Source organism: Ostrea edulis, chromosome 3 (assembly GCF_947568905.1).
Source record: "Ostrea edulis chromosome 3, xbOstEdul1.1, whole genome shotgun sequence".
Lineage (NCBI taxonomy): Eukaryota > Metazoa > Mollusca > Bivalvia > Ostreida > Ostreidae > Ostrea > Ostrea edulis.
In genome coordinates, this window is record NC_079166.1 from 5,827,479 (window position 1) to 5,851,359 (window position 23,881).

At 35.3% G+C, this 23,881-nt stretch overlaps 1 protein-coding gene across 1 annotated transcript; it reads left to right on the forward strand.

Annotated features, from left to right (window-relative positions):
- Positions 1–17,901: 17,901 nt before the first annotated feature.
- Positions 17,902–18,842, forward strand: LOC125673318 (heavy metal-binding protein HIP-like). Its single transcript, XM_048909857.2, has 2 exons — positions 17,902–18,098; positions 18,416–18,842. Exons 1-2 carry the CDS (start codon positions 17,972–17,974, stop codon positions 18,805–18,807), a joined length of 519 nt encoding a protein of 172 aa, XP_048765814.2. The 5' UTR covers positions 17,902–17,971; the 3' UTR covers positions 18,808–18,842.
- Positions 18,843–23,881: the final 5,039 nt, after the last annotated feature.

Genomic DNA, 23,881 nt, shown 5'->3' on the forward strand with positions numbered 1-23,881 from the left:
CCCAACTCTCTATTTTGCATTGCTTATAGGAATTATGAGATTGATCACTTTTCGTTATCTTCACCTTTCACTTAAACAAATCATTTTCAAGTGTAGCATGTGTGTGGATTCAAGTGTTTTATATGCCCGTGACTATAGCCGGGGAGGGGGAGGCATATTGTCCTGTCCTGTATGTCTGCCCCCTACTTTAACATTGCTACTAACTTTTGAATTGTGAGTCATATGGCTCTCATATTTTATATATTACATTATTTATTACATTCTAGGTAAAAAGACCTTCCTGATATAACCAGAGATTTCAACCTTCAGATAGTGCAGGTAATTCACTTAAACAATTCATTTTCAAGTGTAGCAGGTGTGTGGATTTTTATATGCCTGTGACTATAGCTGGGGAGGCATATTGTCCTGTCCTGTATGCCTTCCCCCTACTTTAACATTGCTACTAACTTTTGAATTGTGAGTCATATGGCTCTCATATTTCATATATCGGCATTCTATGTAAAAGACTTTCCTGATATTACCAGAGATTTCAACCTTGTGACCTAAACCTTACCGTTTCAGTTTCTTAAAGAAACCCAAACTTAGACAGTATATCCTGAACTATTTAAAGTACGGTCCTTAGATTTTGTATATAGATTCCTTCTGACAGTACCTTTCATTTTACACCATTGTTTTTGACTTTGCAATCTTGACCTTAAAGTTTGGCTTATATTTCAAAACTTCAGGTGAAACTTGAACCTTGCTGCTCATCAATTTTGAATTGTAAGTGATGGGTCATTCACTTTTCATGTGTGCATTTCTTGTGACAAAACCTTTTTAGCTATCAAAGTTTTTACTTGTGATATTGGCTTTGGAGTTTGACCAACTTTTAAGAAAACCTCATCAAGGTCATATCTCCGGAACTGTTTAAGCTGGGGCTTTCATATTTTGTATATCAGATTTTTTATCACAAGACCCTTTGATCAAACGATATTTGATACTGTGACCTTGACCTTTAAGATTCACTCCAGCTGCAAAACCTTTATTGGAACTTCAACTTGCTGATAACGTTTAAATGGTGAATAAGATATCTTTAATTTTACTAAATCCAAGAGACCTTGAACAATTCTATATGATCAATCACTTCATGTTGAATTCTTGAGTCGGAGAGGACATTCTAAGATTTAGGAACTTCTGCCCAATTGTTTTGTTAAAACATCTGGAAAATGATATATGTTAAAACAAATTTAGTCGATTAGTAGAAGAATACCCATGTGTTAATAAAATGCCCACACTTAATGCAGGGAGTTAATTGCACATGGTCGTTGACTACACTGGGCTTTTTTTTTTTTTTTGTTATTCGCGATTTTTGTTTACTTCTTGAAAGGACAAGGGACGTTATTGGCTATATACCGCCGAGATTTTTTCCATTTTTTCAACTTTCATACTATGCTTAATTATTCTTTTTATTTACACAACTAGGATGTTCTTCTAATCCCACTTGCATGAAAATGACGTAATATTTTATTATGACGTCATGAATATACGCTAAAGTTGAGCTGTTTAGCGGAATCTGTTGATTTGAAATAAATTATGAATAAACTTTAGCAAAAACAAATACTTTTGCATGCAACAACCAGATTTATATTTTGCATGTTTAATTATCCATTAATATTCTTCTTTCATTATCAATATGGTGTCGGTTGTTGGCTGCAAACAATATGAATTTTAAAAAAGAATGAATGCGAAATCGGCTATTTTCGATACGCAAAGTCAATATTTTGCATGTTATAGAACTGAAAAATAATAATACTTTTGCATGCAACAACCAGATTTATATTTTGCATGTTTGATTATCCATTAATATTCTTCTTTCATTATCAATATGGTGTCGGTTGTTGTTGCAAACAATATGAATTTTTAAAAAAGAATGAATGCGAAATCGGCTGTTTTTGATACGCAAAGTCAATATTTTGCATGTTATAGAACTAAAGGAAAAAAAAAACTTTTGCATGCAACAACCAGATTTATATTTTGCATGTTTAATTATCCATTAATATTCTTCTTTCATTATCAATATGGTGTCGGTTGTTGGCTGCAAACAATATGAATTTTAAAAAAGAATGAATACGTAAATCGGCCGTTTTCGTTACGCAAAGTCAATATTTTGCATGTTATAGAACTGAAGCAAACTGTTCCATCATTTAACCTCATAAACTTTTACTTACTCTGCGATTTAATAAATACATGTATGTCCTGTCAAACAATTAATGCTTTACCTAGTTTGCCATAAATATCTGCACCTAATAAATGCAGATGTCTGCCTTTCGAGTCACGGAGGCGGATCAAAAATCCACCGCATGATGAATGGAAATTATTCTACTTTCGTTTTCAAAGGACATGTCTTTTCAAAATAAGATTATTTAAGAATAAATTGAATTTAAAAAAAATATATAATCAAAGACACGCATAGACCTGTAATAACTCGAATTTATTTTCTTTTTACAAAAATCGGACCAAAATTCGTTCATTTTCGGCAAAAAATACGTTACATCTCAAGAGCTAGATAGTTGGGATGTATGTTACTTTTTTCGCTTTTTAAACTATCTTTGATACAAATATATCAAATATAATGCATAAAACTTGTTGCTAATAATATTGACGTGTTTGTGCGGGTTTTTCTTTAAAGCAGTTTTCTTACATCAATTTTAACGTACATGCATGCATGTATATATATGATGCATGTTGAAATTAGATGTTACTACATTAGTAATTAGATATTGATTCCAAAGGTTCTTAAAACGGTTTAAATTAAAAATAAATTAACAACAAATCATTATTTATATCTTCCAGCGAGATGTGGTTTCTTTAAAACGTCGAAAACCTGTGATCGATTTGAAACTTCGACCATTGTTGTGGCAGCTTTTTCTCTATATCGCATATTGATTGATTGAATATTGCTTAACGCCCCTCTTGAGAATATTTCACTCATGGAAACCTCACCACTGCCGGTGAAGGGCTGCACAATTTAGGCCTATGCTCGGCGCTTATGGCCATTGAGCAGGGAGGGATCTTTATCGTGCCACACCTGCTGTGACACGGGACCTCAGTTTTTTGCGGTCTTATCCGAAGACCACCCCATTTAGTCGCCTCTTACGACAAGCAAGGAGTACTGAGGACCTACTCAAACCTGGATCCCCACGTGGTCATATATATATATATATATATATATATATATATATATATAATAGATGCACATTTACAGGTGCACTTATATAACAAAGGTAATTGGGTAGGATGCACATGTGTATATACACATGTATAGATATAAATATTCAAACACCGTAGTATCGAAGAGGGGTTGCCCCTCCACTTTTGGGGAGGGGGGGGGGGGGTGATGTCGACCATTTCCTTGCTATGGGAACAACTTGACCAGTCTAATGACACTTCAACTTTTATCAATCTTATAAAATATATAATATATGTGTTGTGGTGATTTTTATTAAAAGTTTATATTAATAGTATTGATGTATGCCCCTCCATGATTAGGAAAACTGGAGTATAACCGTAAGGTTATGTACATATGTAGACGCTTCTCTCTCTCTCTCTCTCTCTCTCTCTCTCTCTCTCTCTCACGTCAAGGTGTTCTGGATAGGCCTGGCCCGGACATTGAAAAATGATGCATGATGTTTATTAAATTCGTTTTTAAAAAAGGTCTGTTGTAGTTACATATACTGTCTCTTGGAAACAGACACGTGGCATCATTTATTGGGGGTGGAGTCGAAAGATAAGTTGGTAGTTAACTAGGAAATGAAAAAAAAAACCTTTCTGCCTGATCTTCGAATTCTTAAATCGCAGGGAGGGGGGATATTCTTTGCTACATGGGTTCAATTCATAATTTTAAGCCTATTTTTTTCTCATTCAATACTACTATCAAAAATGGGGGGGGGGGGGGGGTTTCACTCAATATTTCCTTATTCACATATGAAAATAAGTGCCTGGGAAAAGCATTTAAATATACTACATTGTCTATACATGTACTCAAACAACTTCTCAGAGTCTGTTCTAGATTTAGACTGAATGTCGGTGCATACAATGACATGCCCACTGACTGATGTAATTTTCATTTATCAAAGATGAACACTATATGGAGAGAGAGAGAGAGAGAGAGAGAGAGAGAGAGAGAGAGAGAGTTAGAGTTGGAACTACTCTTTGTTGACCATTTAGGGGAATGTAAAGATATAAACATGACGCATTTTTGTGAGGGATTTTAAATACATTTGCTATATGAAATATACCATCTGAAGTTAATGTATATATTACTTGACGTGTTTTGCTGTACCCAAGAAAATGATATCCCATTCATGCAACATAAATTTGTATCGTTTAGTACATGTACATTTACCACACTTTATTCAATATGTTTTGTAAATACCCACAGCAGGCAGATATATTTTATTCGTATCATGTACTGTAACATGTATATTGCATACACATGTAAGCAGACCTGTTATATAGTCCTTGGTGTACATAGCATAACAAGTAATTTTATCCGACTCAATCAACGTTTAAAAAAGGAAAAAGAAAATTCAAGAGCCAATTTATTGTCCATATTTCATTTGAATAGGAGGATATCGAACAGCACCTTCGAAAATATGATTGCATTCTACTCAACAACGTTTAACAAATATATTTACACGCATTATTTTCCTCACTCTAATTAACACAAGATTCTTCCGCAAAATGTCTATGACCACGATTAAGTTACATGTAAATGAATAATGTATTTTCAATAGCATGCCAGTTTTCAATAGTCTTTGATATCAATGAGTATTTTGATATAAAAAGTTAAAATTGTAACTTTTAGAAAAATATTCTAGAAGAATCAGGGGACTGTAAATCCTATAACGTCGATGACGTCGTTCCGAAAAAGCGACCGTAGGAAGACAGCGTCTGAGTTAACAATGCAATATTGTAACGTTATATTCTCAATATCAGCAACAAGTAAATGGTACATGTTATATATGAATGAAACGAGAAAATTATCACTTTTCTACCTGCAAAATGTGATCGGTTTTTGAAACGCGGCCAATTTTGGCCAATAACGTCCCTTGTCCTTTTAGTGCTGACAGTTCACAGCTCATTTTCCCCAAAAATCACAAAATGACAACTTTCCTAGAGCTTTCAAAAAATTTGTTCCATTACTAAAGGTTTGAACTTTGCAATTTTGATACATTTCTAAAGTTGAAAATTCTCGTTTAAACTCTAAAATTAATGCTTTCTGACAGCCCTTGCAAAAATATTGAACCTCCAACGATAATATTCAGACGCATGACCACTGACAAAAAACAGTTTTGCATGTCTTCCAGTGAGAGAAAGCGAAAATAGGTAGACCCAGTATTTTGACATACTAAGCGAGAATAACGAGATACAACTCATACGCGAACTAACATTTACGTGTGGATCAGTATAACCGTAACCAAGAGCTACGAGAAACACATGCAGGTCTTTAAATGTGAGTGTTATTTTCATCTGAACACGTCACGCGTTTGTTTAACAGACATTGTTTGGTCAATAGGGATAAGGAATGGTTTCTGTTAGGGAAAGGTTTATAATTTCTTAATTATATGACAAGTAAGTGTGGATCCCTTAAGGGGTATTTAAATAAGTTTCTACATGACAAATTAGTTGTCATTCTAAATCATGTGAGAAAATGTCCGAGTAAGCATGAAGAAACCTTTAAATTCCGGATGATCTTCAAAGCGTAGCTGAGAGCACACTGGTGCGTTCAATGTTATAAATTTACAGTATCAATATGATTTTATCATTTTATTGATACATGATATAAAATACTTGATTAGAATATGAAAATGAGCTGTAGTGTGAATCCTTTTAGCTTTTATCTCTGATAATATACTGCTTTTGAAAACAAGAGCCCCACAGGCCTTATTGGTCACCTGGGTACTAGTGAAAAAGTATCGATACTACTCCCACGGGCTATGAAATCTAGAAAAAAATCCTGTTCTGAACATCTATGCTAAATTCTAATATTCAGCAACGGTATAAAAAAGATGTGTTCTCAAAACACCATTGCCCTCAAAAGTGCATGCACTGATGAAAGGCTTTAAATAATAATTAACATTAAAATATCAAGAGATAAGACAGATTTGGACCCATCCTAAAGTCATAACCCTGGTTTGTAAAATTCACATTTTTTTGTACATCCTTTTCTGCTATTCCTAAGTATGCATTTAGATGCTATACAGTAACAGCAAACTTACACATAAATACTATATACTAAGTTTGGCCTACCTTGGGGTCAGAACCCCTACTCTGAGGATCATTAAATTTATAATTTTGGTAAAGGACTACCATCTCTATCCATTTAGTTTCAATTTAGTATAAATGGCACTAAAGAAGATGTTATTTAAGTGCTTTACACATAAACACTATATATTAAGTTTGGGCCCGCCCTAGGGTTGGAACCCCTACCCTAGGGATCATGAAATTTACAATTTTGGTAGATACTTCCCTGCTCTACATCACCATGCATTTAGTTTTTCTTACATGTGTGCGGTTCTTAAGAAAAAGATATTTTGAAAATTTGTCAATTTTGGGCAGTTTTTGACCCGACCCTAAGGCCCCAGGAGTGAAGGAATCCTGACATTTATAATTTATGTTCCATTGCTCCAAATATGTTTCATACCAAATTTGAAAAGAATTGGAACGATAGTTATCAAGAAGAAGTTTAAAATGTCCATTGTTCACACATTTAATAACTCACCATTTTGGCCCCACCCTAGATGATACCACAAACCCCGATACCAAAAACCCTTACCCCTGGGATCATCAAATTTACAACTTTGGTAAAGGACTATCTGTTCTTTCTAAATAGCTATTGATACTCTCAATTCAGTACCAATAGCACTAAAGATGTTATTTAAGTGTTTTACACATAAACATTATATACCAAGTTTGGCCCCGCCCTGGGGTTAGAATCCCTACCCCGAGGATCATGAAATTTACAATTTTGGTAGAGGCCTTCTTGCTCTACATCACCATGCATTTATTTTTTCTTACACACGTGCGGTTCTTGAGAAGAAGATTTTTGAAAATTGGTCAATTTTGGGCAGTCTTTGGCCCGCCTCTAATGCCCCAGGGTGCTGGAATCCTGAAATTTACATTATATGTCCCCTTTGTCTTAAAGATGATTCATACTAAATTTGAAAAGACTTGGATAGGTGGTTATCAAGAAGAAGTTAAAAATGTTCAATTGTTAATGCACGATGGACGATGCACAACGCACGATGACGGACGACAACCAATTGCAAATAGCTAGCTGTGTCGTAGTTATACGATTCCCTTTACTCAAGGGTTATCATTTTACAAAAAAAGACCATTTTTCCTATATATTACTATGTAATACTTCTGATAATCTAATATGACTCCACCATTTTTGATCCCCTATTGTGATCTCCGTGGTGCCACAATTTGAACAAATTTGAATCTACACTATGTCAGGAAATGACTCCACACTCTTTTTTTCATTACCTCCCCTTTGGATTTAGCATGGTCCTCAATTTTGCACAAACTTGAATCCTCTTTACCTAAGCATGCTTTGAGGCAAGTTTGGCTGCTATCAGCCCTGTGGTGTTTGAGAAGAAGTCGAAAAATGTTAAACGTTAATGAAGAGACGAAAAAACTGATGCTGGACAAAATCTTATCAAAATAGTTCACTTTAGCTTTCAGCTCATGTGAGCTAAAAAGGGTTAACACTGTATGCTCCAGCCATTGCATGAATGAGGCATAAAACATTTTACATAATTTCATTAACACACCTGCCATTTTCTACAGCAATAGAGCTATCCAAATTCTACAGAATGTTAGAATCTCAGGAAAATTATCCTCATCAATCAGCCGGACATCTCAAGTAACTTCTACCCTGTAAAATTATTTTCAACATTAAGTACTAGGTAACCAAAATGATTTCTTCCCACCATTATATTATGCTATTAGAACATGAATGTTTACAAAAAATTCATGTAACAATTCTGAATGTACCAAACTGAGAACAAACCTCAATTTAAAAACATTCATAACACAATATCTAATATCTGTATACATCAAGTCCTATACGACATCAATGAAAAGTTTCTCACCCTCTCACCTCCCAACGTAAAATTTCAGATAATAGTTCTCCATCCCCTCTTGTCTCAACGTAAAGTTCAGAAAATAATTCTCATCCCTTTCACCTCACTACATAAAAAATAGTTCTCCACCCCCTCACCTCCCAATGTAAAGTTCAGAAAATAGTTCTCCATACCTCACCCTCCAACGTAAATTTCAGGAAATAGTTTTCTACCCCCTCGCTTCCCAACGTAAATTTCACAAAACAGTTTTCACCCCTCACCTCCCAACGTAAAGTTCAGAAAATAGTTCTCCTATCATAAGAATATAAGGATTTTCCCCATATGTTCACATATAAAACTTTGATCCCTAATGTGGGCCCATCCTACCTCCACGGTCCATGAATTTTATAAACTTGAATCGGCACTATGTCAGGAGGTTTTCATGTAAATGTAAACTTCTTTGGCCCAATGGTTATTGAGAAGAAAATTTTTAAAGATTTTCGCTTTATATTTGTATATAAAACTTTGATCCCTTATTGTGACTCCACCCTTCTCCTGGGGGCATAATTTAAAAAAAAAACTTGAATTTGCACTATGTCAGGAAGCTTTCTGGTAAATGCAAACTTTTTTGGCGCAATAATTTTTCAGAAGATGATTTTTAACAGATTTTCCCTATACATGTATATTCATCTGTAAAACTTTGATCCCCTATTATGGCCCTATCCTACACTCGAGCACCATAATTTTAACAAACTTGAATTTGCACTATGTCAGGAAGCATTTTCCTGGCACAGTGGTTCTTCATTTTCAAAGATTTTCCCTGTACATTTGAATGTAAAAGTTTGATCCCCTATTGTGGCACTAATTAAACCCCGGGGGCATGATTTTAACTTAATACTTAAAGTTGTACTATGTCAGGAAGCTTTCATGTAAATTTCAGCTCTTCTGGCCCAGTGGTTCCCGACAGGAACATTTTTAAACAACCCCACCCCATCTTCGCATTTTTGTGATTATCTTCCCTTTGAAGGGGACATGGCCCTTCATTTGAACAAACTTGAATCCCCTTTACCCAAGGATGCTTTGTGCCATGATTGGCTGAATATTGGCCAATTGTTTCTGGAGAAGAAGATTTTCAAAAGTCGTCAATGTATTTTCACTATTTCGCTATTAACCCCCCCCCCCCCCCCCTTGGAAAGGGACATGACCCTTCATTTGAACACACTTGAATTCCTTTGTGTCAGGTTTGATAAAAATTGGCCCAGTGGTTCTGGAGAAGAAGAGTTTTTAAAGATGTTAATGTAGTTTCACTATTTTGCTATTATCTTTCCTTAGAGAAGGGTGTGATTCTTCATTTGAACAAACTTGAATTCCCTTTACCCAAGGATGCTTTGTGCCAAGCTTGGTTGAAATTGGCCCACTGGTTCTGGAGCAGAAGATGAACATGTGAACAGTTTATGATGACCTCTACGACAATGATGACGGACAATGGACAAGTTCCGGTATGAAAAAAATGGCCCCAATGTACATTATTTCAGCCCAATAAATTTCAGAATGTCTCCACCATTTTACCATAAATGGGGTCATTGGCCTGTTGTGTTTGTCCTTCCCAGGCACCGATGACCCTAATCATATTCCCTGGAGCCAGACTTCAAACAATTTACAATTGTCAGGAAGGTTTCACATGACTTATAGAGGTTTCGTCATTTCTAGCTCCGTCGTTATGGAGACGATTCTTAAATGACTTTATGCTATCTTTTTTTCATTTGTTGATTATCTAACCTTTGAAGGTCCTTCATTTAACCCCCATTCTCAGTTAATGTGTGCAAACTTCAAGATGTTTTCCAACTACAGGACATGCGATAACTTTGTATTCCCTCATACCAAAGCAATTCTGAAACCTTTTTTCAAAGCCCTCCAAAGATAGTTTCAGCACATTTTCCTCTTAAAAGTCTAGAAATTTACATTATCTAAATGCGCAATAAATAACAAAATTATTGTAAACATCATTCAGTTTTGTGTTGTTCAATATTTTATCACATTTTAATGAAAGTAATGTACAATTCTAATTTGAACAGAATTTGACAAAAATAACAGATACGTCATGCCTCATTTCATTTACACAGCAGTGTCTGCACTCGTGGTGTTCTAAACATATAACACACACGTAACGTATATTTCACGTTTCCGTACTTAATTTTGGTATATATGTTCCGTCATTATTTCCGCTCTGCTGAGTGACATTTTCTGCAAATCTGAATAAAAATGAAATTCTGTATATGGGACTATTATAATCATTAGATTGCTGACAATAATTTATATCTATTGACCAGACAGCATCATCGTTTTTCAAAGGGAAGGGGGGGGGGGGGTCGGATTTACAAGTTGAAAGTTTTGGCTTCTTCACAGGCAGAAAAAATAAGTATATATATATATATATATATATATATATATATATATATATATATATATTTATTTATTTATTTATTTAGTTATAAAGAAAGAAAGTCAACAAAATAAAAAGCTGTTTAGATCAATCTTCAAAATCCGAACTCATACTTAAATCGAAGGGGATGGAGTCTTTTTCTGTTAATGCTCTATCATCTTTATCCAAAACTCTCAAGCGAACAATACATTCTTCTAATTCTCTATTAATGTTTAAGATATTTTTAATATGCATCGTAAAATAAATAATGGTCAAAAAGGGGCAGCCCCACCCCCCCACCCCCCCCCCCCCCCAACTTCTTGATTCTACGTATTTAATAGTATAAATCTAAAGTAAAATAGTAACGGGTTCTCCTTCCAGAGAGTTGCATAGTAATGTTGATTGTACGTTTATGTTGCAAATGAATTCCGTCCGTTACCAACATGACTATGGAGTTCTTTTTTACCAATCATTTGCTATATATCGAATTTGTATATGATTTGAGAGGATCACATATATTGATTCTGAGCAACATCAGAATTGCATTGTTGCTTAAAAATTCAAACGTTAACGTCATTTCATATTTTTTTATATTCGATTACAAATACGCAAAATGCATTATACAATTTTCACCATGCATATTGTGAAGTTAATTTTCATTTTGTTAGTTTTTTGTGGTATTGTCTGTAAATAGTTGTTTATGCTTGTAAGGTATTTCCGTAGCTGGAGTGTTGGTCGATAAGGCTATTTTTAGCATACCGGTTTGGTCAGTCAGAGTAGCGGCTGTTTGTCAAGCGTGCGGCCACGTTTTCATGCTGTCCAGCAGGGGTCATTTCTTGGCGAATTTCAGAAGTTAGTCTGGGTAATGGGTAGCCAGAGAGACAAACATTTTACTGTGTGGGCATAGGTTTTCTCCAGCCGGTAAGCTATTTTTGTGTGAAAATATTTGCGAGGTTTCGGGTAAATTTTCTCGTGTATTGTGTTTTCCATTTTGTTGTTACCCAAGTCACTTTGTGTATAGGTTTTAGGTTAAGTTATTGCTATTTCAGTGCAGAGGGGATTTAAGAAGCTATCTGGGCCATCTCAGTCAGTACTCTCAGCGTTTCAGTAGGTGCTCGGCGTGGGAATCAGAACACGTGAGACAGTGCTGTATGCACATGGGTGTTCCACGTGGTGGACTTGGCAATTATTTTGTGGGCCTAGTGTTGCCATTAGTTCGAAGTCGACGTTATACCCAGTATTGTTGTTCAGTGAGAGACCTGTGAGTCTGGGACTGGAAGCGGAGGGGCTGTTCGCGCTGTATGGAGGCCTGGTGGTGCCAAGTGTGACGTGGCGTTAAATTGAATTGTGCTGAGTAGCCAAACTTTCATATTGTGTTTCAGTAAACTAACATTTTATCAAAAAGGAATTTGAGAAATTTGTATAAAACGTAATTTACTACTGTTTAACTTTTTCTGTAGTTAGCGGAATTAGCGACCATTCGAACCATTACGTAATACATTTATTACCAGTTATATTTTCAGCCTGGAATGACATACTTGTTGTATTAACTATTGAGTTGTCTTGACAGTTATACGTTATATTGATTGTCAATATTGCCAGGTTTATTATACCAATTTATATTTCTTTCTCGGTGAGAGAGTATGGGTGTGTGAATGTGAAAGTGTGATTTCTTTGTTTTTCAAACATCTCTATATTTCTTATCTTATTGCTAAATAAATTTTCTTTTTATTTATTCTCTGATTTATCATTTTCTCTACTCCTACACAAAATCCAAAAGAACTTCATTACACATATATTGTTTTGAAAACATGAGGTAACGTACGTTTCATTCTTATCCGTGCATATGTTAAGAGAACACGATATAAAAATTCGGATAATGTCAATAAAAAGTATCATATCTATATACTTTTATTATATATACTAAGAAACTATCTTAGCGAAGAAACTAATCTGTAGGCAGAAAATTAAAGGCTATATCATCTTAATGTTGAAACCTATGGATCGGAGACATGACTTTAGAAGATCAGTCAAATACATGATAAAACTTCTTATTTTTTGTCTCACTCATACAATCTAACTTTATTTAAAAAGCAAACATAATGCTGTTGTGTGTAAATTTTGTATCACTGATACTAAAATGAAATATACCTGCTCTGGCGACAGTAACGTACGTTTCATTTCTGTACATACCGGAAGTCCTTACTATATCATGTTTACCTATCAATGGGTAAATATATGTTAATTTCCATGGAAAATGTTCTACGACTTTTAAGAAATAATAACATTTCATGAAGCATTAGTAATAATCAAAATAAACGTCGGCGACATTAATGCACACATTAACTGAGAATGAGTGTTAAACGATTTTTAATCCTTTAACGGTACTAAGTTTAGTTGAAATTGGGCTATGTGATTGTAGAGAATTTGAAAATAAGTTCACAGACAGATGGACAACAGACAATGGATGAGCAGAAAAGCCCACTTAAGCTTCTAGCTCAAACAAGCTAAAAAAATTGAAATTTTACCAGCTTCATACAACAGTCTGTCTCCAAAAATGGATCAGATGCTAAGAGAACCTCTGTCTGCTTTTAAGAGATACCGGTAGGAACTGCTCCTACTGCAGGGTGTCACCATCTCATGAGGCCCAGGGAGCTGAAAAACCAAAGTGACAATGAGTGCTGGAACGACCAGAAATCAGACAGGTACTAGTAAATGAAAGATTGAACACATTAAAATCCTCATGAATTTTGTAAAAAGAAGCCAGCTTGTTATCTTCTAAACAGGAGACTCACTGGCCTTATCGGTCACCTGAACATTGGTTATGTGTAACAATAAGGATACAAAGGCAATAATAATTTTCCTATATTGATCCTGTTTTAGAGCCTGACCCTGACAGAGGGGCAATGGAATTTACATTCTAATTTCTGGGTATATTTAGGTCTTCATTTGAATGGCCTGGGTCTTTCCAATTGGGAAAAAGAATGGCATTTGTTTGAACTTGGGAGAAGTGTTTTACACAAAGAGGTAGGGAGAAAACCAATCCAGAGTGAATTAAGGTAGAGCTGGATTCTTTCTGACTTTCAATTTGGTTAAAGCTTACCTCATTCAAATAAGCAAAGGCCAAAATATTAGGTTTACATAGTAATTTTGAGGCAAAAATTGTAATCTATGGGCCAGTGAATATTTATGAACAATTAGGCTACCCTGCTTTGATTCATTTTGATTGTTTGGGAATTGCAATGTACAAAATGGCAAAATACCCGTTTTTTGCATGGGAATGAAACCTTATTTCAGTCCACTAAAGACCCTAAAATTCCTAAAATTAGAGGGCATTTCATACATTCATAATGCATTCAGATGGTGGACAATGCATCCCATCTTAAGACAGACATACATACATTGCTGTTCCGTAATACGTCCTACCTACAAACGGACTTACAGACATTAATGTACATATGTACCATGGTATGCCCCGTCTACAGACAGACGTTCAGACATTATTATACCATAATGCGTCCCATCTACAGACATTGATATACGATAATACATCCCATCTACAGGTAGACATACTGACATTGTTGTACCATAATACATCGCATCTACAGACAGACATACAGATATTGCTGTACTATGTTTCATCTATAGACAGACAAACAGACATTGCTGTACTATGATATGTCTCATCTACAGATAGACATATATACATTACTGTACTATGTTTTATCTACAGACAGACATACAAACATTGCTGTAACATGATGTTTCCCATCTGCAGATAGACATTGCTGTACCATAATATGTCTCATCTAAAGACAGGTATATAACATGTTGAATATTGATAATGCACGACAGACGAAACACAATGATGGATGCTCTTCGGATCAAGTTACTGTAGTAATGATAAATTTATTATATACCCTCTTATGTATTTTTAATCCACATTTATAAGATAATAAATGTAATCCAAATTATTAAAAACACAGACATACCATGAAATTATGTTTTGTGTACGCAGTTTTGTTTTGTGACGCGGTCAACATTTTCCACAAATAACGTTGCGTTGTTGCATTGTGACGTCATTGTGACGGCATCAGTTTCAGAGGATACTGATACGGAATCAGAAAACCACAGTGTGGTGATCCGGAAAACCGGATCACACGCCGTGAAATCCACAGTATCAACGGACGATACATTGATGGGTATATAATAAATATTGATAGTATCTTTATTTGATAAGCATAAACATCACCGTGATTATATAGAACATATAGTAGAAGTAACGTAATGAGCATAAAAAAAATTGCAAACTGTTGCAAAAGGCCACCCTAAACCAGTAATAAAACACTGAAACTGTTTTACCTGAGTATGACGGTACATAAGTCCATTTCAGAAAATTTGGTTTAAGGTGGCCCTCTTGTTGAAAATGGATAAAATATGAAAAAAATCGTTCTCAAAAATTACCTTGAGATATAGCAGCCTGTCAAACATTAAACTTTTAAACTTACATGCCTGGGCCCGGTTTTTCGAAAGCTGGTTAACTTTAACACAGTGGTTAAGTTTAACGCAGTGTTAACTCCTAACCAAGTGATTAGCTAGCACAATGGTTAAATTCTGTTTTCCGAAAGCAATTTAACACATGGGTTAGTTAACACTGTGTTAACCGAGTTAACCACTTGCTAATCATTTGTTTACCCATAATGCACATTTACTTCCTATGTAAACAATACGAATACAGGAGTAAATAAAAGTCTTGTTTGTGATACCTGATGAAATGTTCATGTATTGGTTAGTTGCAAAATACATGATAGTGACTGTGGGCCATGTACTTATACTTGTATAAATGCATTCATTAGTCTATTCAATTTGAATAATCATAGAGGTATTAGAACCTTATATAATGATGTATACTAGGCCTAAGCCTAGTTGAGAAAAAACGGCGCTTATGTTATAGAAATCAGGCTCATTGCATAGTTTATCAAAGTAGGGGTTTATGGGGAGTCGGACAAGTTGATTTCACAATTGTCTGAAAATACTTGACAAGCCAAAACAAAATAATATCCCCTAAAATGAGTTGTTCTGTACGGACCGAACCTAAAATCCTAAGTTGCCTGATGGGGGGGGGGGAGGGGGGGGGGGTCATCCTTTACCAGTAAAATATACGTGTTCAGTTCGAGCTTACATTTCAACTACCAATCACTGGTGCTATGATATGAAAAAACCAGATAAGGGGGCTGTCAGACTTTGTATGTAAAAATAACAGTAAACGTATGTTGTCAGAAATGAGAGCCGGGTGGGGTGCTATATGTCTTGAAAATTAATATACGCAATAAAATATATGGTTTTCTATATTGTTGAATTCTTAATTTGACAATATTTATGAGAGGGGTTCATATAAGTGAAAATATGATATGAGTTTTATTGACATCTCCCCTCCCTATTGGAAGTTTATGCCGAAAGTATATATATATATATAAGCACTAAAGTTCCAACAACACCCGATACCTCAGAGTGTCGGATCCACAACATGGATACAAGGTCACTAAAATGACCAACGACACGAAGAACTGGTTGTATATATATACATCAAAATAGTTTAATTTTAGTTTTGCATTATACCTACGACACAGCGTGAATATGATATGCTGAATTTTATTACCGATCATTTTACTACTGTTACATTTTAATGAATCTCCAGGAATATATAATCGGCGCGACTAGATATCATGTTAAACAGCATACAATTATATCCAGCATTTATAGCTATATTGTAAGGCAACTGGCAGGAATATCGCTGTCCACCATGGAAGTATGGTAAACATTTTTCTGTGGCCGCTTCTAATATCTATAATAGCATTTTATAGAACAAATAAACATAATGTCAAATATCGTCAGTAGTTTTTTCATTTTATTAAACTTTTGCATGCTATGAGAGGTAAACCCTATTTATGATCGTCATTATGCAATTTGTGGATAGGAAGACATTGCAACACTTGTGCATTCATTACACGAGTTGTCCATTTCCATATCATCATATGTTATGTAGCAACCCATCCAAGTCTTCAGTAGAGATGTGAATTACACTGGTTTCGCTTTTCAGGATGATACATTATGTATGCTAAAAATATACAATCAATAGCATCGTTTTAACTCATATGCATTATTTTCTTAGAAAAAATATAATTCCCGGCAAACGGCAAAATTTATGTTTACAGTTTAATATTTGCACACATTTACCTAATTATATAATGCTAAAACAAGAGAATTGATAACATAGATATTGATATTCAAATACCTATACTTAGGTAAAATGCTGTCTGACTTGTTTCATACTGATTTTAGGCCATTTTTCACATACTGACTTTGGCTACCGATTGCTCCGCTTACCTTATCATTAAGGATTGCAGAGACTATTGCTGGTCTAAAGGGGGTGCTTACCTCTCCCAGGCCCTGAACCGATCACCGGTGTCTCCAAGTGTCTGTGTCTATCATGTCTCTCTTTTGTATTTTTTAAAGTATTTATGAGATTGTTATGTTCCCGTTTTCCTTTTACAATGTTTCTATCCAAGACAAATGTTCTCTTCAGTGAATGAAAATGCAAGGAGATGAAATCTGCTCAATTTTATATTCAACGCTCCGAATATGATATCAAATATGTTGGATATATGAAGGTTTGATCGAAATGCACGGAAAAGAACATTTGCAAGCAAATATACAGTGCTTAGACATGAAATTAAATATCCTAAAATATAGAAAATTTCAAATCTATTTATAGTGCATACCACTTGTATGTTAAATATCCTAAAATATAGAAAATTTCAAATCTATTTATAGTGCATACCACTTGGATGTAATTCTGTGGATGTGGTAATCATTTTTGTAGACCTAATGTTGTGCTGAAATGACTCATTTTCTGTGTAACAAGTTTGTTTTTTAAAATCGCTCAGTAATTAACGGATCGATGATGTCATACGTGCACTGGTGAAGTAAATATAAAGAGAAGGATCTTGATAATTCGACAGATTGATTACACAGCACAAGAGGAATATCACAAGAAGATGGATACTTCTCTACAACATTTAATGTTTGGATTTCTTACTGTAGATTGATTGTTTGTATGTAATTGGTGTCAATGATATACCATGTACATATGATGATATAATCCAGATACTCGTATGTCAAACAAGTGAATATTACATATGCTAAACATAAATTTAAGAAAATCATGATAATAATATGTGTAATGCGAAGATAACGCGGACAGTGATCAATCTCATAACTCCTATAAACAATACATAATAGATAGTTGGGCAAACACGGACCCCTGGGTATACTGGAGATGGGATAACATACCTGGGAGGAGTAAGCATCTTCTGTCTTAAACTTCAAAAATTCTCTTTACAGGATTACAATCCTTACTTTGAGGGTGACACTGGTCTTAATGGTTCTATTGACTGAACTGTGTGCAAAGGAAACCCCACAGGATTTCATCATTAGATACAAGAAGTACAACACCGTCTGTCAAAGACTAGGATACGAAAAAAGAAGTTGCAAAGAAAGAAAACAAGGTATGGTAATCAATTTTACATCGTAGAAAAATGCATTTGCACATATGTTTATTACATATTTTGTGTATAAATATAATTGATTTCCTAATTAGAATATGCGAATAAACAATTAAACAAGGAACACTGAATTACCCCAATGAATATTTTTACTTTGAGCTATTGTATGTAATTTCTTTATCTTGGTGCGTTACACACTGCTGAATCTGTATATTAACAGGAGTCATTTCTAATATAATTTAATGAATACTTTTCCATTGAGCAATCCCATGAAATTTTATAACTTAATGTTTTACACAGTTGAATATGTTTATGAACAGGAATCATTGCTTTCCACGCACGACTGTCCTCCACTCTACACAATCTCGGCAGCAATGCTGTTGTAGTATTTGGAAAAGTAACTTTAAACTCTGGATCCACCTACAACGGTAACAAAGGAATATTCACAGCACCGACAGATGGCATCTACTCCTTCACGTGGACCATTTTGACTGCGGCTGGGTCTCATTTTCACTCAGAAATCGTCGTCAATGGAAATGTAGTTGGCTATAATAATGCTAACGGTATAAGCGTCAGTCGTCAATACGAGTCTTCCTCATCAACGGCAGTTATTAGAATGAAGAAGAATGACAAGGTCTGGATAAGGACACATGGTAATCATGGGAGAGAGGCACAGGGAGACTGGTCGTCATTTTCTGGGTTTCAATTGTAGACATTGAAATACTTGGGAAAATAAAGGAATTAAATACCTTGTCATTTCTTTGATTTCGTATAGTATATCACAAGATGCTTTCAACTATTATTGAATACATCTTATCAAAAGACATTGCATCATTTGCCATTTTAGGGGTAACCCCCCTTCCCTTTTGGGGAGGGATGACTTGAAGTGTCAAAAATAGCTCGCATTACCCTTGAAAATGGTGAGGACAGCCCATGCCATAAAGTATTGAAATAATGGGTACTAGGGATGTGTAATTTTACCAGAATATCGGTATATCGAGATGCAAGGTGAAGATAACGAACAGTGATCAATTTCATAACTCCTACAAGCAATACAAAATAGATAGTTGGGCAAACACGGACCCCTGGACACACCAGAGGTGGGATCAGGTGCCTAGGAGGAGTAAGCATCCCCTGTTGACCGGTCACACCCGCCGTGAGCCCAATATCCTGATCAGGTAAACGGAGTTATCCGCAGTCAAAATCAGTGTGCCAAGAACGGCTTAACAATCGGTATGAAAAACGTGATAATTCGTCCCACTTTACGTATCGCGATACGGCGGAGTGAAAAATCGGTATTTTTTTTACATATTTATGTAGCAATATTTTATTATCACCTACAAATTGTGTTGATATCTCTCAACTGATTCGATACGCAAGAGCTTACTCTTCGCATGGTCAGTTTTTAAATCGAAGCAAGCTACTGAAAAACAAGTTGATGGTACAGGGGTTTCAACAGTCTCCATTAAACTCACCATTTTGCAAATTCTATGGCCGTTATAACGAGCTAGTTAGTCAATACAACCAATCATTGAGTCAAATGTTGTTTGACGTGTTTCATACCGATTCTTAGACCGTTTTTAACACACTGATTTTGACTGTGGATAACTACGTTTACCTGATATGGGGTTCACGGCGGGTGTGACCAGTCGACAGGGGATGCTTACTCCTCCTAGGTACCTGATCCCACCTCGGGCGTGTAAAGGGGTCCGTGTTTGCCCAATCATCTATTTTGTATCCCTTGATTGATCAATGCTTGTTATTTTCACCTTTCAAATATGAATTCCGGGAAAGTTACGTTGATGCGTTAGGTAGTAAACTAACTGTTACAGGAAGTAACAACAAATAAAAACATCCGTTCGAACATGGTAAAAACGCGTACGAATTTGATCATCATCACATACTGTGAGTCATTTGATGATTATTTGATCTTGGTTATCTTTTGTTATTTGTTTTATTACCGTTACTTGTAGAGAATAAAAGTTTGAAATCAACTGAATTTGGCTTTTTGGCGCTTTAACACTATATATCTTGTTGTGGCCTTCAATTCGACATTTAGATATATCGATAATGTTTTGTCTATTAACAATAATAACTTTCATTCATATCTCGATTTGAGAGCTTGTTCTGCGTATGGTCAGTTTTTAATCGAGGTACGCTACTGACAAACAAGGTGATGGTACAGCGGTTTCAATAGCCTCGATTGAAGTCAGAATTTTGCAAATTCTTTGCTCGTTATAACGATCTAGTTCGTCAATACAACCTATCATTGGGTAAAATGCTGTCTGACGTGTTTCATACCGATTGTTAAGCCGTTCTTGGTACACTGATTTTGACTACTTAAAACTCCGTTTGCCTAATCAAGATATAGGACTCATGGCAGGTGTGACCGGTCAACAGGGGATTATTAGTCCTCCAAGGCACCTGATCCCACCTCTGGTGTGTCCAGGGGTCCGTGTTTGCCCAACTATGTATTTTGTATTGCTTATAGGAGTTATGAGATTGATCACTGTTGGTTATCGTCACCTTTCATACCTAAAACAGGTGCAGATATTGTTGACCTCAATATCACAATGCAATACTGCGAACGATATGGCATGACATGATATCGATATGAAATGTGTACAGTAGTCTTAAATTTGTTGTCTTCAGGAAAGACGGGGTTAATCTTTCCGATGAAGGTATAACTGCTGCCTTTAAAGTCCTGAACAAAAAACGTGGTTGATCCCATTCATGTCCATGCTGTTGCCTATCATTTATGTGGAAAACATAGAGAGATTTCGCGCTTCTTCAGACACAGAGGGAACGTGGGGTACTAGAATAGTGACGATGTAGGATATTGGACCACATTTTTCAGTACAAGGTTAATGGCAATGAAAGTTAACATGTTTACAACCCTATACAATTTCTGATAACTCTAAATCTTTCTTTTACATAGCAATATTTACAATAAATGCAATAAATTCAGTTATAATTGATGTTGTAATGAACAGTTTTCAATTTGTGTAAAGGACTGAAATGACATTAAATTCTCGATAAGTAAGTATTGCAAAGGCGACACAAATGTACATAATTCAAAAACTGGTTCAGTATTCATTTGCAAAAAATGCTAAATTTAAGATATCAACAAATCTAATATCTAAGAATGATATACTCGCAGAAAAAGGGAAACTATGCAGTTTAGTAATTCATCTACAGATTCATCTAAAATATTTTATATTGCATTATGTTCATCATTATTTGATATGATGCATTGCTTTTCAATTCAAACATAAAATCCCGGGATAGCATCTTTATGGTTGATACACAAAGCCACTGGAAAAAGTGGGGGTGCAAAAATTTGCAATAAAGAAAGAAACAAAGCGTCCAGTTTAGTAGGGGGTTGGCTTTTGACGTAAACATTGTTCCATTTCATGAAGAGGTAAATATTAAAACAGTAATCAATCTTATAACCCCTATAAGGAATGCAGAACAAAAAAGATTTGGGCAAACACAGACCTCTGGATATTCCTCATATAGGATAATGTGCTTTGGGGAGTAAGCATCCCTTGTCGACCGGTCACATCCAAACATGGGCTATAGACTATAAATCCGGTGAGTTTGCAGTCCAGGCTGGTAAATTCACGTTTTGCTGCTATAGATAGTCACTAACAACGCGTGCGGTCAGGCGTTGTCCTTATGCAGAGTGACATTACGCTGGTTGTAGTGAATAAATGGAATCATTTGCTGACGTACAATCTCGTCATTATATTGTACGCATTGAATACTCTTAGTGAATGCAAGGAATTCTTATCGATGTCTAACCAATTGCCGATTAGGGTCGAAACTCGAGAAAAGAGTACTGTGGCCATTAAGGCGAATCAAGCGCGATACTTAACTAATGGAGTACTCAAACACGTGTTCAGTATATTAAATCACGCCTTCAAGCATAAATAGAGACCGCAAAATATTTTATTTATGTTTATATTTAACTTAAACAGTTTTTTTCCGCTTGTATAGTTAAATGACTTCCAAAGGCGAACATAGACATAGTTTTTCATTGCATATTCTTGACAACTGTGAAACGTGCTTGCATGATATTACCAATGACTGATAACTACTAATATATGTATGAAAGAAATGTATTTCTTCCAGGAGTCATGAGATTGATAACTGTTCGTTGTATCCAGCTTTCACAGGGTGGGTAAAGATGCTGGACTATCGGCTTATATCTCTATTTCGGTCAAATACAGAGGCATAATGACCTTGCATTAAGTCATCAGATAATAGGGGATATAAATTACTATTCAAAATAGTTTCTCTTTTGCTCCCCATCTGCTTCGTATTTAGATATTTTATTGAAAATAGATGTTTACGGCTCAACTTTATGACAGACGGGATAGTTTCTGCTTCTTCATTGTCACTTACCCATATTTATGTAGCAATACTCCATTATCCCCTCCTTATGGTGTTCATGTCGCTTAACTGATTCGATACGCAAAAACTTAAGTTTGTTCTGCGTATGATCAGATTTTAAATTGAGGCAATTGATACTGACAAACAAGTTCATGTTATAGGGGAGTCAACAGTCTCCCTTAAACTCAGTATTTTGCAAATTATATGGTCATTATAATGATGACGTTTCTCAAGACAACCAAGCATTGGGGTGTCTGATGTGTTTCATACCGACTGTTAGGCTGTTCTTGACACACTGATTTTGACTAGGGAATATTTATTTTCTTGATCAAGATAGGGGACTCACGGTGACTGGTCGACAGGGGATGCTTACTCCTCCTAGGCACATAATCCCACCTCTGGTGTGTCTAGGGGTCCGTGTTTGTCCAATTCTCTATTTTGTATTCCTCATGCGAGTTATGGGATTGATCACTATTCGTTATCTTCACCTGTCATACTGCTGACGATCAGCACCACCTACTGGACTGAATATCTAGCAAGAGAAATAGTGCCTCATATGATAGTAGTAGGTTTTTGACTAAGGAAGTTATGAAATGACTTGTTATGTCTGAGCTTTATCCAGTATGTGTTTGGCAAGAAAATCCCATTTTGTGTAATCTAAGGAAAAACACACAGAAATTCAATATGACATTTTTGTAGATTCAATGAAAATAAGTTCCTTTCCGATTCGAAAACTCCTGGATTCGACCAAATCCAACAATACCGTGATCGATTTAGACAAATTGTATATTTTATTGAATGCAGTATCAATTGCTAATGCTAAAATGAAAACAAAATAAACTTAATAAGACATTCATCATGAATGGCAATTACCAAATGTTACTGTATGTCGTATAAAACGTGATGCATACTTTATAATTAATTACATGAAAACTCATAATTTTTTTATGGAGAAATAAATTTACATGTACCTCACTTATCGAAACAGCAAAGACGTGCGACTGAAAAGATAACTCAAAGTGAAATGTGGCAATACATTATATTTAATGGTTAATTATTTCTCTCCAGACAATAATATGTTTGATAATCATTTGTCTCGAAAAAATATTCCTCTGACTTACCGACATAATCTTTTGACCTTAGAGGAATGACTATGGATGTAAAAAACAAAACTCATTAAAGGAAACATGGTTTGGATTTCTCATTTTACGTCAACTTTATGTGAAGAAATCTGTTGGAGTTGATGTTTCTACTCTATGTATCCCGAAACTCTGCTGGCAAAATTAGCGAACCAATAAAATATTTCTTTCATACCAGTTTTAACTCAACCATCTTCCGCAATTTACAGATAAGGAGAAACGTCTGACCCCGGAAATTACATACCAGTCTTC

Coding starts and splice junctions, on each gene's coding strand:
- LOC125673318 (XM_048909857.2), top strand. CDS start 17,972: ATGGTTCTATTGACTGAACTGTGTGCAAAGGAAACCCCACAGGATTTC. Junction 18,099..18,415: donor TTGCAAAGAAAGAAAACAAG/GTATGGTAATCA, acceptor GTTTATGAACAG/GAATCATTGCTTTCCACGCA.